Raw genomic sequence first — 14,775 nt, 5'->3', positions numbered from 1 at the left:
TGACGGCGCCCTCCCGATCTGCCCGGGGGTGCCTGAGGCAGCCCCAAGCCCTTGCAACTGCCCTCAGGACTGGCCGGCTGGCCGGCCGGCAACTCCTCGGCCCAGTGCCCGCCCCTTCCCGGCTTCCTCCTCCTCCGCCTGCTATATCTTACCTTGGCCCTCAAGCGGGTTCCCGCCGCCCTTTTCCCGCCCCAAAAGCGCGCAGGTGCTGTCCGGAGTCTCGCCGGCAAACTTGACGCGCGCTCGCTAAAGCCGAGAGAGCGAGGCGAAGGAGAAGCCGGCTCCGGACGCTGCCTCCTCGACGCCGCCGAGGTGCTCCCTGAGTGAGGGGAGTCCTTTCTGTGGAGGTCGGCGCGACGGGCCTCCCCAAACCCTGCGCGCCCACGGCTTCACTTCGGCTCCTTTTTGCCTCAAGAAAGGCGCGCACCGTCGCGGCGCCCGAGGGCAAAGTGAGTGGGCAAAAGAAGGCAAGACTCCCCGGCGCCGGATTCCTCTGAGGCGGCAGCGGCTGCTTGTTTTTTCATTATTTGTGGCGCTGCCAAAGGAGAAGGAAGGAAGGAGCCATGGGGGTTCCCGTGCCTGGAGAGAACGGCCTCTTGGGCGCTTTCTGGAAGAGGCTGCGGCGCACCTGCAGACCCGGCGGCGGCGGCGCGGGAGGCAGCGGCGGGCGGCGGAGCGCCGACGAGATACACCTGCTGCAACAGAAGAAGTAAGTGAGCGCGGGCGGCGGGCGCCCTGCAGTCGATATCCCTGCCAGGGCCGCTGCATCACCTCGGAAGAAGCGCGGAGGTCGCGGGGAACCCCTTTCCCGGGCGCAGCTAAGTTGGCGCCCTGCAGCTAGAAAGCTAGCGCAGCAGGGCAGGGGGAGGGCTGCGACATGTTTAAGGCATTCGAGTGGTGTTTGTTTGCTGTACCTCCCTCTGGAGTCTGCCGTCGCGTTTTGCCGCGTATATGGAAATAGACTGCACTCCTAAGGGGGCATGTGAATTGCAATGGCATGCTTCTCTTCATTCCCAAATGCTTTCACCACAGAGGTGGCTGTCCTTCCCTTGGTACTTGGGGAGACTGCATCCCTGGGAGCAAATGGGAAGTATCTATCTCCCCCAGTGCAAATCGGTGTGGGGTGTCTGGTCCAGATAGGAACGCAGCAGGTTTAAAACCCATTTCCCCCCACATGATAGCGTCCCAGTCTGGGTTGCACCTTGCATGTGTCTTTTACGTTCTGTGTGAATGCCGTTGAGACTAGGGTTTGTGTCAGTCTGGTTTTGCTCTTTTCCCCTCTTCAGGAAAAAGTGTGTGTGTGTATTGAAGGAATGTATTTCTAGGTACAGATATCCCTCTTGGATAAAGAATTAATGGTTAAATGGCAAAAAGAAGAAAGAGACAATCCCGTTCATTTTAATACCACTTAAAAAAAATATTTCATAAAATTTATACACCGCTTAGAATCATGGAATTGTGGAGTTGGAATGCACCAGAACGGTCATCTAGTCCAAGCCACTGCAAGGCAGGAATCTTTTTGCCCAACGTGGGGTTTGAATTCACGATTAAGAGAGATTAAGATTCTCACGCTCTACTGGCCGAGCTGTTTTGCTAGCTTGATGGTAAAAAAACACACATCAAAGTGGTTAACAAAAAGAATGAAGCGATAAAATTTGGTAAAACCAGTTAAGAACAACTACTTAAAACATATTTAAATTAAAATCGGCAATAAACTAAAAACAAAACACATCAACATTCTAGATATCTGGGTAGGCTGGTCTAAACAGAAATGTTTTTAGCACCCATAACATTGTGGATACATTCATACTAACCATATTCATGTTATCAATTATCAGCACAAAATATAATGTTAATGCACATTTCCCCGAAGTCTGATAGACTCACAGAATTGTAGAGCTGGAAAGAGACCATGAGTGTCATCCAGCTAACTTCTTGCAGTGCAGGAATCATTTGCCCAACACGGGGCTCAAAACCATGACCCTGAGATTTAGTGTCTCATGTTGTACTGACTGAGCTATCCCAGGGGATAATAAATTGACCTAATTTTTGCCATGTACCATACGTAGTATTTGGACCCACTTAATAAACTTCATTTAATAGAGCCTGTTGTATTGCATTGAATACATAGTGTATTGAGTTGGGCAGAGACACAGGTGTTCTTGACAAATAGTTATTGTTGGGAGGGGGGGGGAATCTGAAGATCCCTGTCCCCTTACAGTCCTCCCTCGTCTGGCCTCAGGAGAAAAGCAGTGCTTCACAGATTATACTGCACAACATTCCTTAGATGGAAGTCAGCTCACTCATGTACTTGTAACACAATCAGTTCTCACACCAAATATAACTGCCTGAGGGGTTTTGTTTTTTGTGTCTCCTGTGCATTGCCTGAGGCTCTTAATCTCCTGTGAATTGCTGGCTGGCACTGGCTTCTGGTAGAGGGTGCATTACTGCACCGATCATAACAGTTTCTCTTTGAAAACAACAACTTAATGACCTAAGAAAGTTTGCTCCTACAAGAGATCTGGTTGTGCTTGTTACAGAAGAACTGTTTCCAACTCAAAACACATTTTACTCTCTGGATAACAAGTTAGGGGTTGGTGGAAAGGATGCAGCGCTTTCATGTTGCCTCTATGTGTGGAAGCTGCATTTTCATGTACTAGCATCAATATGTGTTTGCGCCTACTTTGGAGGTTTAGTTTCTAAAGAGCCGGCGGGAGAGGACAGAAGCATGGCAATTCTTTCAATATAGAGTGATAAAGTTTTGGAAATGCATTCCCTCAAATCACTCCAAAAGGCAAAATAGAGACAATAATTTACTGGGAACAGCTATCAGAAAATCAGAGAATGCCCTAATCAATAGGGGCAACTAGAACATGTCTATTTTTCCTGCCTTTTTTTTTTTTAAGAGGCTGAGCGTTTAACAGAATCCGCTTCTCTTTCATCCCCCTTCAAAACAAAAAAAAATCCTTCCAGTAGCACCTTAAAGACCAACTAAGTCAGTTCTTGGTATGAGCTTTCGTGTGCATGCACACTTCTTCAGATATCCCCCTTCAAATTAGTTATGTCTCATTCATAATTTCTTTACCCAACCAAGGATGACCCGAGACTATGTTTGCACCTGAGACAGAATATCCAAATGCAAACCACCTCAATCCAGCAATATGCACCTGGTCAAAACATATGTTGCACAAACAGATGTGTGTTGTTCCGAGTAGGTCTGCAGTTATTCAAGATGTTTCCTTTTAAGCATCTTCGTTGATCTGTTTGGTATTCATAAACCATTCTGTTTTATCAAAGTGTAAGGACCACATATCCTCAAGGTGTCTTGAAAACTTTTTTGTAAAGAAGACTTGATTATCAATTCAACAGCTGGCCGTCTCATGCTGCTGAAAATTGATTGCCTGAGGTTGCTCTTCGCACCTTCCTAAAAGGTTTTCATCATCATATTTCAATAGGCCAAAGAGACTTCAGCTTAATGGGAAAGGATGGGATGGGATGCAGATGTTGCTGGTTTTGTTCAGGGCTGTGCAAAAAACGAACTGATACTTTGCAGCGATGCCAGAGATTTCTTGTAAGAAAATGGTGAACAGCCTTGGCCTTCCTGTGAGTGTGTTTTTGCTTCCAATGCGAAGAGTGCATTTCTTAAGGGCGTTTTCAAAAGGCAAAGGCAGCCTTATCCTGAAGCAATCTGAGGTGGCTGTGTCAGGTTTTGGGTGTTATTAAGAGCAGTTGAGTTGGAGATAAATAGGTTTGGCTCATTACTAGGCTATTCTCTTGCACAGCCTGTGCTCATTTCCATGAGGCTTTTGCAGGAGAACTGCCCACAGTATTGCACTCTCTTGAGTTACTGAGGACTTGGAGTGCCATTTTGAGTAAACTCCTCTTTAGGGATGAAAATGCCTTGGTCTGGTCCTGTTCACAAGTGACACTAAAAGCACCTTGACTGCTTACTTTATGCCTTGATGAGTGAATTTTCTTAACACAAAGATTGCAGCTAAGTTTTTTTAGAACCTGAACTTAATGCCACCCCCCAATAGCTCCATATATTGCCTGTTTTGACTCAAAAGCCAAGAGTGGTATAGCAATGGAGTTATTGCAAGAAAGTGAAAGGTACTCCTTAGAAATATTACTTCATCTGAATCACTCTAGAGAGAAATCTGAAGACCATTCCCAATCAACATGAGTGGCGGGGGGGGGGGGAGATTTTTATCAGCATCTTGGGTATCTGTTTCCCCAGATGTGCCTGGAATTGTGTTCTGCCAGAGACAGGATACAGGACTGAAGTAGTTTGAACCAGCAAGGAGGTTATTATGTTCTCTATCTTTTGCGCTTGAGCTGGAGTAATGAAACCTATGATGTAAGTACATACACACAGTCATTATTTCGGTCCAAAGAACCACAAAAACATTTTCAAAAGCAAAATAAAGCAGAAATATAGGGAAAGGATTCCAAGGCAGTCACTATGTTTTATCCAGAGCATGTAGGTTTCTATTTCTTATTCATTTTGAGAGGAACCTAGCCACGGCCAGGGTAGTATAATCTGACATATCTCCAAGGAGATACTTAAGGTAGAAGATTATGGATTTTCCAGTTAAGTTTACCAATAGGGGTTTAATTAATTGATCCCTGGCTTGTTTGAACTGCTCACAGTGTAGTAGGATATGCTTCATAGAGTCAAGACCCTGAGAGCATAAGCAGAGCCTGTTCTGATAAGGGATACCAGACAGTCTGCTTTTTAGTATTTCTGATGGAAATACATTTAGTCTGGCTTTGGAGAACAATTGGCGGTAGTTAGGTACAGACAGATTCATGAAATACAATGGTAACTGAAAGTCATGGCTATAGCAGATTCCAGATGTAAATGGTCCACAGGTTACATAAGATCTAGAGTGAATACTGTATTGCTGTATGAAATATCCCATATCCTCTTCCTCAGGGATTTAAGGGAAATACTGTAGTCCAGATGATGTAAAAAGGATGGTGAAAGACCAACTAAGGAGGCTTTTTGGGCCATAGTTTTTGACCATGAGCTGATAGACTCCTCATTGGTTAGATGAAAAAATGATCCCTTCCCCAGGCCAAATACTGAGATCTTTAGCTAGTGTTTCAAGGCAGCCCACCACACTTTGGTGGAAAGTGAGCATTCACCTGTTTCCAACAATAGAATTGAATTAGGGACACAGTTTGAAGTAGGGACTGAAAGAACTTAGCCTGGAACCCATCTAACTTAGGAAACAGACCATTGTACCAGACGTCTGAAAAATAAAGGAGTTGGGAAACAGATTTCGCGTTAAAAACCCTTATGGCTGATGCAACATAGTGACCACCTTTTGTGAAAAATAAATGGAGTATAGCAAGGTTGCTCATCTCCGCCTTCTGACAGATAGTCTGCCAGTGGCAATTCTAGGACATTGTGTGGTGAAACAAGAGCCCTAGGTACTGGAAGCATTTAGTCAGCTCTAGATTGCGGCCATTTGCAAGGAGAATATCTTTTCTCAAAAATGAAAATTTTTGATTTCTCATCGTTGATGGATAACCCGTGTACAGAACAGTAATCTGAGAACTTCATTTGTTGGTATTTCAAGCCAGGTCTGGAACAAGAGAGGATGGCCGCATCATCTACATATAGCAAAAGAGGGGTCTTTCTGGTACCTCTTTTTGGGAGATGACCATCTGGGTTCATTAGACTAAATCATTTAAGAAAAGGCTATGGGTGCAAAAATACAGCCCTGTCATCCTCCCCTAGCCATCTCAATACAACCTGAAAGTTGGTCCTGCAACCCACATCTAACCTGCAATTTGCTATCACTGTACATAGCTTTAATAAGGAAGAAGAGTCAACGATTCAACTTATTTTTGCTTACAGGGTGGTGGTGCCTATAATATTCTGTACCTCTTCAGTTTTCAGTTTGATTTCAACCATGTCAACTCAGAAGTAAGTCTCATTCAAGGAGACTTATTCCTGATCATTATTTACTGCTGCTGTTTCTATGCACAACCACACTTGGAAGATTTTATGTGTGTTTAGAATCAGGATATAATTGTTTGTAATAGAAGTCTATGGATGTTTAAAACAGTGTGATATTAGTCTAATACAGTGGTACCTCCGTTTGCGGACGGGATCAGTTCTGGAGCTCCGGTCGGATCCCAAGGTTTTCACAACCAGAGGTGCCTGTTCTGCGCATGCGCGCGGTGCAGTAGAGAGCTTCTGTGCATGCGCATGGTAAAACCCGGGAAAACACTTCCGGGTTTGCTGCGTGCGTATCCCAAAGGATCCGTAACCAGAGGTGCACGTAAGTAGAGGTAAAGGTAAAGGACCCCTGACAGTTAAGTAGAGGTAAAGGTAAAGGACCCCTGACAGTTAACGACTCTGGGGTTGCTGCGCTCATCTCGCTTTACTGGCTGAGGGAGCCAACGTTTGTCCACAGACAGTTTTCCCGGGTCATGTGGCCAGCATGACTAAACCGCTTCTGGCAAAACCAGAGCAGCACCCACTGTATAATTAAATGGCAGGATGATAAGTTAGTACAGTGGTCTGTATCCATTTATACTGTATGTGGGGGATACCAATTTTAAATACACCCTCCCCCCCAAAAAACCCCACCTCCCTGCAAACAGCAGTCTAGCAGCAGAGTGAGAGGTTCTAGCTGAGATATTGCCTGTTTGTGCTGGTTTTTTATTTCCAGGAAATTTTAAAAACAGGGGTGGTTTAAAAAAATGTAATTCCTCCACTTGTAGGCTCAAGTGATAAGGTCCATCCTGTCACCCCATTCTGCTGCATGTGTTGACCAGACTAAAGACTTGAAACTATTAAATTAAATTTATTCAGTGTGGGCTGGAATGTGGGTTGCATGGCTGGGAGTTCGGAATAAGCTCCCCAACACAAAGCCAAGAGCAGTCAATTCCATACATGTGGCAATAAAAAAATCATTGCGCTCCTCAAAGTCTTATTCTCAGTTGCCTATCTTGGCAATGCCACGTATTTGTGTTAGTTTACAAGGATCTGGGGTGTGGTTGGTTCTCTTTAGTCTCACCCATATCTATTTTTTTTCCATTTGAAGAGTTTACAAAGCAATTAAAATAAAGATCCCTGTGATTTTTGTAAGCACAAAACCAACTGTTTTATGCTTTGGAGCAGGGTCATCCTGGTGATTTACAAAGGGATAGGGAGAACCTTTCATCTGTAAGCCGATGAATACAGTTTATCTCCCATTGTTAATTAGAAGTGGATAAAAACTGGTGACTGCTCTTGGTAATGCATGGTAGGTGTTTATTTTGTGGTAGCCTTTTGTCTGAGAAAGCTGGGGAAGGTAAATTACATTGATCAGTGTACAAGGGCTATGGATTTGAGAATATTGCAATCATGAATTACCTGGTTCGGTTCACACGTAACACTAGGCCAAACCCCTGCTTAGCATGCAAATGTGTGGGATACCCAGAGAGGAAACCATGGCTGCCTTGTTCCTCCCTGGGGGTCTTGTTGCTGTGCTGTGCTAAGCTGTTGTTTGGCTTAGTTTGTCATCCAGACCTGACCTCATGGCTTAACTCTCTCTTCTGACAAAGCAAGCTGTAACCAAGGGTCTGTTCTGTGGTTTGCAACTGATGGCTTGCCTAGGTAAGTGAAACCGCAAGCCTGGGTTCCTTACTCCCATCAGCACCAACCAGTACAGCCAGTGGGAGCTTGGGAATCCCAACAAGTTCTGGAGAGCCACAGGTTCATCAGTTCCTGTTCTAAGAGATCTCCAGGGCCAAGACTGACCTCTTTCACCTTCAGTTTTCTTTTCTTTTTTATAAATATTTTATTGGTTTTTGTCATACAAAATTATAAAACATACCACACAGTTTATCACAAACACAATCTTATTGGACTTCCATCAGCACCTCTAATAATCCTCTGTCTTCATCACTTCTTATGCATTTCCTAACTTAATATTGCCTTTACACCTCTTAAGATATTATCTCTCCTTTTCCATTTTTTACAATATTTCTAATATTAGTCCTCACAGAACCTCTTGTAAACCTACAAACGTCGTCTGATCATCACAAATACTTTTCAAATAATCACCTTCAGTTTTCAAGATGTATTTATTCTTCCTCCCAGTTACTCTCTTCCATGGGAAAACCATGTGCCTGGTTCACATGACTTGTGCGAGATTGCAGACACGTGGAGAGGAGCTTGCAACCACTTTGCTCCGCTCCAAACATTTTCACTGCTGTGCTGCTCCCACCTAAAACAAGGTTTGGCTTAGTGTGTCCCGTAAACCAATCCACTGAGTCTGGAAGAACAATGCTGGCGAAAGGCAGTTAATTTTAGAATGAGGGAGAAATTAGCCGTATTCTGGCAACCACCATGTCTTTCCACGGTACAAACTCACAAGCACAGGCCCAGCTCACCATGTCTGAGAAAATAAAAAGTGAAGCATACATCTGAACCCAGGCTTGTGGTTTATCCCACTCCAGGCAAATGACAAGCTTCAGCCAAGGTTTAATCTAGGCCAGGCATCCCCAGCCTGCGGCCCTCCAGATGTTTTGGCCTACAACTCCCATGATCCCTAGCTAACAGGACCAGTGGTCATGGATGATGGGAATTGTAGTCCAAAACATCTGGAAGGCTGAAGGTTGGGGATGCCTGATCTAGGCTTACATCTCATGGTTTATCTGGGAGAGACAGACCCCAAGCCCACTGCTTGGGTTCAGTGGCAGGAGCCCATCTATGGAATGTCATATTTTAAGGAAGACCCAACGATCACAGAGTTTCAGCCCACAAATGAATCATCGCTAGTTCTGTGTGTCATGTTATCTTCAGCTCACAGGTTTCCTTACTGGAAAGCAGGCCTTACAGGAGATCTAAACAGCCAAAACTTGCATTTTAGGGACAACCCTGGTTTCTCAAATATCCCCAAAGACTGCTTATCCTGCAGGCATTTGAAAAGCACTGTGAAAGTGAATAAATAGGTCAATGATTATTAGCATCGCCATAAATCCTGAAATAAATAAATAAATGCCATTGTATTGATGAGTTACTAATTATAGAAACTGACAAGGGTTCCTGTTTGATGGACAGCACCTTGCTGACTGGCAAAAATTCCTCTCCACTTTCCCAGGGACACACTCCAACCGGAATCACGTTGCTCCAGTTAGGCTTTTCATTCCAGACTGAAGCAGAAGGGTCTGATTTGAGGCTTGCCTACTGGTTTACTTGTCCAGAATAAACCTGAACCCGGAACCGTTTCATGTAGCATTTTGCAAATAGCTCTAGGAGATAACCTGGTTTCGAACTACATGTTATTTGGACAACTACATAGATGGCATCTCCGCCTTGAGTTATCTTCTGAAACGTGTAGTAGCAGCACTTAACTTTGTTGCTGGTTCTCCTGCTTCCCGACATGAGCTGCCATTTATAGGGGCACAGAAACACATGTGGGAGGATGCAGATACCCTATTCCTGAACAGAAGGAGATGCTTGAAAACTCTCTTAAAGTAAATAAATGAACAAAGAAACCACAGAGCATCACCAGGCTCTGCCGTCCAAGCCTTGGGGAACTTAGACGTTCCTTTTTCTGTACTGACAAAGTGCAGTTTACTTATTTATTTGCTTTCTTGGTGGAAGAAACTGGTGTGGGCTTCATTGTTAACAACACAGCTACTACCCCACTGTCAGGTTGTAGGTGCGGCTTAGGGAGCCATAACTGCACTGCTTGCCTATGATGTCAAAAGTTTGTTTTTTGCTTTTCTGATTTGTTTCACTTGGCTTTTGGCATTTGCAGACAAGTGATTTTAATTACTCCAGGAAGAGTGCTACGTTGTATAATAAAATCCTGGTTTACAGTTATTTATATGATGGTGCCAAAGAGTTTGTCTGGTCAAGTGCCAGGAAACTCAACAAGGAGCCAGCTGATGCTTCTGAACATGCAGAGCAAGTCTTCACTCAGTATATGCAGAAACTTTAAGGTAGAACATCCTAATAGTTAGTGTGTTGGTTCTGTTATGAACTGCAGAGCTTCTAACTCCACTGTTGACTTGGAGTCCTGGTTATTGTAACTGAGACACAACTCCCTCACCGTTCCCCATCAAGTAGTTGCTTAAAAATAATGTATGATGCAAAGATATCGGTTGTGAACTATGATCCTTCAGGGTTGTGTCTTGTCTACTTCCCAGTAATCCAAGTAATCCCTGTGATTTCCTCAAGATTTAAAATAATAATAATGCTTATTATTAGTGATGTACCCCCCAAAACAAGGTGTGGCATGACCCAAGTTATGATACAAGCCCTGCCCAGTGGGATATCAGTCTATTTATTCAACAAAGAATGAAATAACTAAATATACAATATTCGAGCTGCAATAGTAAATACTCCTGGAGGTTAGACCAATTATCTGTTTAAATGTTTATACCACCCTCCTAAATTAATAAATCATAAAGTCGAAAGAGATTTGCATAAATTTAGAACCAGAGTAGAGGTTTTGTTGGTGTGTGGATTTTAATGCATTGATGAATAGAAATAACAAACAATGAACAAATGTAGCCCTTTAGACAACGATGATGCAAATATTCTGGACAGATATTCACAGGATAAGGTTATTAACAAATATGAGCAAATTCTCTGTTCTGTGATATGCACACACCTGTTACATTGCCAACGTGGGGGGCTTCTGGGTAAAAAAAAAAAAGGTCATTACTCTTTTTTATCTCCAAATGGGGGCAGTGTAGTTGATTCTACCTTTGTTTCATGTAACATAATTTACTTGCAACAAATATTTTTGTTGTAAGTACTCTGAGGTATGTATTTTAATACATACTAGGAACGTATATTTCCCCTCAAAGTAATATTTAAATGCCCCTCCCCTGAATATTTCTATTTAAATGCATATATTGCTAAGTTGAATAACCATGAATTGCATTGCAACATTCAGAATAACACGAAACTTGGAATTTACCTTTTCTAAAGCCATATAAGGCCGAAGCTGATAAGATTTTCCTAGATTTCTTTTTTACTGTGAATTTCCTGTATCCAAACCCAGTCACTGTCCTTTACAACGCTATTGCTGGAAAGCAAACACTAGTTATGTTGTTTTCTTGGCTTTATTATCTATACTGATGCAGAAACTGTTGTAGCAACGGTTGTAGCATTCTGTTGCAACAAACCCTTCAAAGACTTTTTGGGAAAGTGAAAACGGGGATCACTTACTATTTTCTTTTTCTTTTCTCTTGCCTTGTAAAAGAATTGTGCTTTTGTGGCTTTCTTTGCCGCGATAGTTTTGTTGACTGGAAGAAAAATCGATGATCATAGAATTGTAGGGTTGGAAGGGCCCCTGAGGTTCACCTAGTCTAACCCCCTGCAATGCAGGAATATGCAGCTGTCCCATAAGGGAATCAAACCTGCAACCTTGGCGTTATCAGCACCATGGTCTAACCAAGTGAGCTATCCACAAGTACTCATGCATCACCTTCAACAGACTTTCCCAAACAGTGGTCCACAGACCACCAGTGATCTGAGAGCTTCATTCAGCTGGTCTTTGGCATGTCTGTAAAAACAAACAAACCCAAACAACCATTAAAAATCATGCAGTATCTAGCACAGCGCATTTCAATTATTACAACAGGCAGAAAAATCATTAAGTGGCCCACTAAGACCCTCAGCAATTTTCTGTGGGGGAAATTTTGGGACTACTTCCTACAACACCAACTATGTTTATAAGCATTTACTTGGCCGTCAGTTAAACTCACAGAGAGCATTTAATTAACGGTCAAGGCAAATCTAAGGAATAAGAGTTTATTGAAATGGTGTCCATTGCTCAGAATGGCAAGTTATGAAATTGCCGCTAAGTTACAAAAAAAAAAAAAAAAAAGGCTTATTCCCAAGTTGTGTGTGTAGGATTGCAAGCAATGACTTGCCCAATGCTACAAAGGGATTTCAGCTGCTCTAGTGGCTAAGAGACTGAGCGGATGTTACAGGGCTACATCTTCCCCTTGCCATCATGAGATCATTAAATGGTCTTAGTCAAACCACTCATGTAATATGAGGTTGATAATAATAATACTGATAATGTCACAGGGTTGCCGTAAAGGTCACTGTGAGATAATGTATGCAAAACACTCCATCTGAAAGTGCTGTTTTAGATGATAAATGTTATTACTTGAAAATGGCTTGCATTTAAAGGGAAGTGCTTTGTTCATCACCATAATACATTTGGGGAAAGGTCTGAGGGAGACCAGACCATCTCTGTCTAGTCATTAAAGGTAACGGACCCCTGACAGTTAAGTCCAGTCGTGGACGACTCTGGGGTTGTGGCGCTCATCTCGCTTTACAGACCGAGAGAGCTGGTGTTTGTCCGCAGACAGTTTTTCCAGGTCATGTGGCCAGCATGACTAAGCCGCTTCTGGCGAAACCAGAGCAGCACACGAAAATGCCGTTTACCTTCCCGCCGGAGCGGTACCTACCGTATTTTTCGCTCTATAACACGCACCTGACCATAACACGCACATCGTTTTTAGAGGAGGAAAACAAGGGAAAAAACATTCTGAATGAAACGGTGGATGTATCATTTTTGTGCTTCATGCTGTGGCCACAGACATGTGATCTGATGGTGAATTTGGGGTGACCCAATGCAAAAATCCTGAGAATTCCTGTGGATCCATGCTTTGTAACCACGTTTTTGCACCATTGCAGCCCCAGGCAACAGTGGGTGCGTGATTTTTTGGGGGCAGGCTGTAGCCATGGACATGCTATGTGATCTGATGGTGAATTTGGGGTGACCCAATGCAAAGATCCTGAGGATCCATGTGGATCCATGCTTTTTAACCATGTTTTTGCACCATTGCAGCCCCAGGCAACAGTGGGTGCGTGATTTTTTTTGGTGCAGGCTGTAGCCATGGACATGCTATGTGATCTGATGGTGAATTTGGGGTGACCCAATGCAAAGATCCTGAGGATCCATGTGGATCTATGCTTTTTAACCACATTTTAAGTGGGGAGCGAAGGAAAAACAAAGAAGGGACATGAGAGGGGTGTGCAGAGAAGCAGCTGGCTAAGAATGCAGGAGAGGGATTTAACGGGAGGGAGGAAAGAAAGGCAAAAGTTTCCCCCCACCCAAGCCAGCCATCTCTCTCTCTCTCTCTCTCTCTCTCTCTCTCCCTCCCTCCCTCCCTCCCTCCCTCCCTCCCTCCCCCCTCCCTCTCCCCCAGCAGCACCGGAGCACAGAGACCACACGCTGCTTTCCCCTCTGCTTGCCTGGAGGGGAGGGGCTTTCCCTGCTCTTTGTTCCATTTCAGCAAACCCAGCAACGAAACAGAGAAGGGTGGGCAGTAAGACCCTGAGGCAGAATGCAGGAAAGCAGCTTCTTCTTTTCAGGTTTCCCTTCTCCGTGAAGCGCGATTTGATTTTTGCCTGATTTTTCGGCTCCAGGGACCACACATTCGCTCTATAACACGCACAGACATTTCCCCTCCCTTTTTAGGAGAAAAAATCTGCGTGTTATAAAGGGAAAAATACGGTATTTATCTACTTGCACTTTGACGTGCTTTCGAACTGCAAGGTTGGCAGGAGCTTGGACCGAGCAATGGGAGCTCACCCCGTCACGGGGATTTGAACTGCCGAACTTCTGATCGGCAAGCCCAAGAGGCTCAGTGGTTTAGACCACAGCGCCACAAGAGGCCATAACACCTATGATTTTGGTATGTGTATACTTCATTTATTTATTATCCAGAAAGCAGAATGTCTGTAAACTATTAACTCTCAGGGCTTCTCTAAAACAGTGGTACCTTAGTTCTGAAACTTAATCCGTTCCAGAAGTCTGTTCCAAAACCAAAGTGTTACAAAACCAAGGTGTGCTTTCCCATAGAAAGTAATGCAAAATGGATTAATCCGTTCCAGACTTTTAAAAACACCCCTAAAACAGCAATTTAACATGAATTTTACTATCTAACCAGACTATTGATTCATAAAATGAAAGCAATAATCAATGTACTGTACTATAAAATAAATAAAACAGCATTGTAGATGATAAAAATTAAAATTATTATTTTTTCTTACCTGCATTGATGGTAGTCATTGTTCGGGTGGGGCAGCTTTTATCGATTTCCGCAGTCACACAATCAGTCAGTCAGTAGCTGAACTGGGATCCACACAGTCACAAAAACAAATTAACTGAAAAAGCCTCGAAACAAAAAAACGCAAAATTAATAGCACAAACAAAAGCACCAAATATAAGCTCCAAATATCACCTTAGAACATTGCAATTGCAAGCAGAAGGCTTGAATTACAATGGGGGGATGCAAATTAGCAGTGCAACAGGAAACACAAGGGGGCTGAAAACGGAGCATGTTCGGCTTCCAAAAAAAGTTTGAAAACCAGAACACCTACTTCCGGTTTTGCAGCATTCGGGTTCCAAGTTGTTCGTGAACTAAGCTGTTTGAAAAACGAGGTACCACTGTATCCTCAGGGTGTTGGAACCCCTAGGAATGGACACCAATTGTGTTTGCTCATTTCCTCCCTGGGTGTTGTATGCAAACTTTTAACACTGCATAAATAAAAGGTTTGTAGTTCTTGTTACAGGAAGGCGGATCCCTCTCTCTTGTAGTGGGGTGAGGCAGGGGTTTCTCTGGCCTTCCTCCAACCCCCTCCATAGCCATTCCACAGGTTTAAAGGTCTTGATCTTGTTGACAATCCTTGACCCTCTTCTGCTGAGGTTTTAAAGCTAGTTAGAGCCAGTTGCCTGATATCCATGCACTTGCTGCTTGTGGAATTGTATGGCATGAGGACGGCTGGCTGGTAGA

General features: G+C 43.7%; 1 protein-coding gene across 1 annotated transcript in view; it reads left to right on the top strand.

Moving 5' to 3' along the window:
* The first annotated feature begins 370 nt into the window (after positions 1-370).
* Positions 371-14,775, top strand: part of TRPV5 (transient receptor potential cation channel subfamily V member 5) — a 39,319-nt gene continuing 24,914 nt past the window's right edge. Inside the window, exon 1 of the mRNA XM_083718864.1 lies at positions 371-709. Within this exon, the coding sequence (XP_083574990.1) occupies positions 564-709 (146 nt within the window). The 5' untranslated portion in view covers positions 371-563. The remainder of the gene's footprint in view (positions 710-14,775) is intronic.

The sequence above is a fragment of the Podarcis gaigeae genome (assembly GCF_964106915.1).
Source record: "Podarcis gaigeae genome assembly, chromosome: 17".
In the NCBI taxonomy this organism is placed as follows: domain Eukaryota; kingdom Metazoa; phylum Chordata; class Lepidosauria; order Squamata; family Lacertidae; genus Podarcis; species Podarcis gaigeae.
The sequence above is the reverse complement of the archived record's forward strand: the minus strand, read 5'-3'. Positions and strand labels throughout refer to the sequence as shown.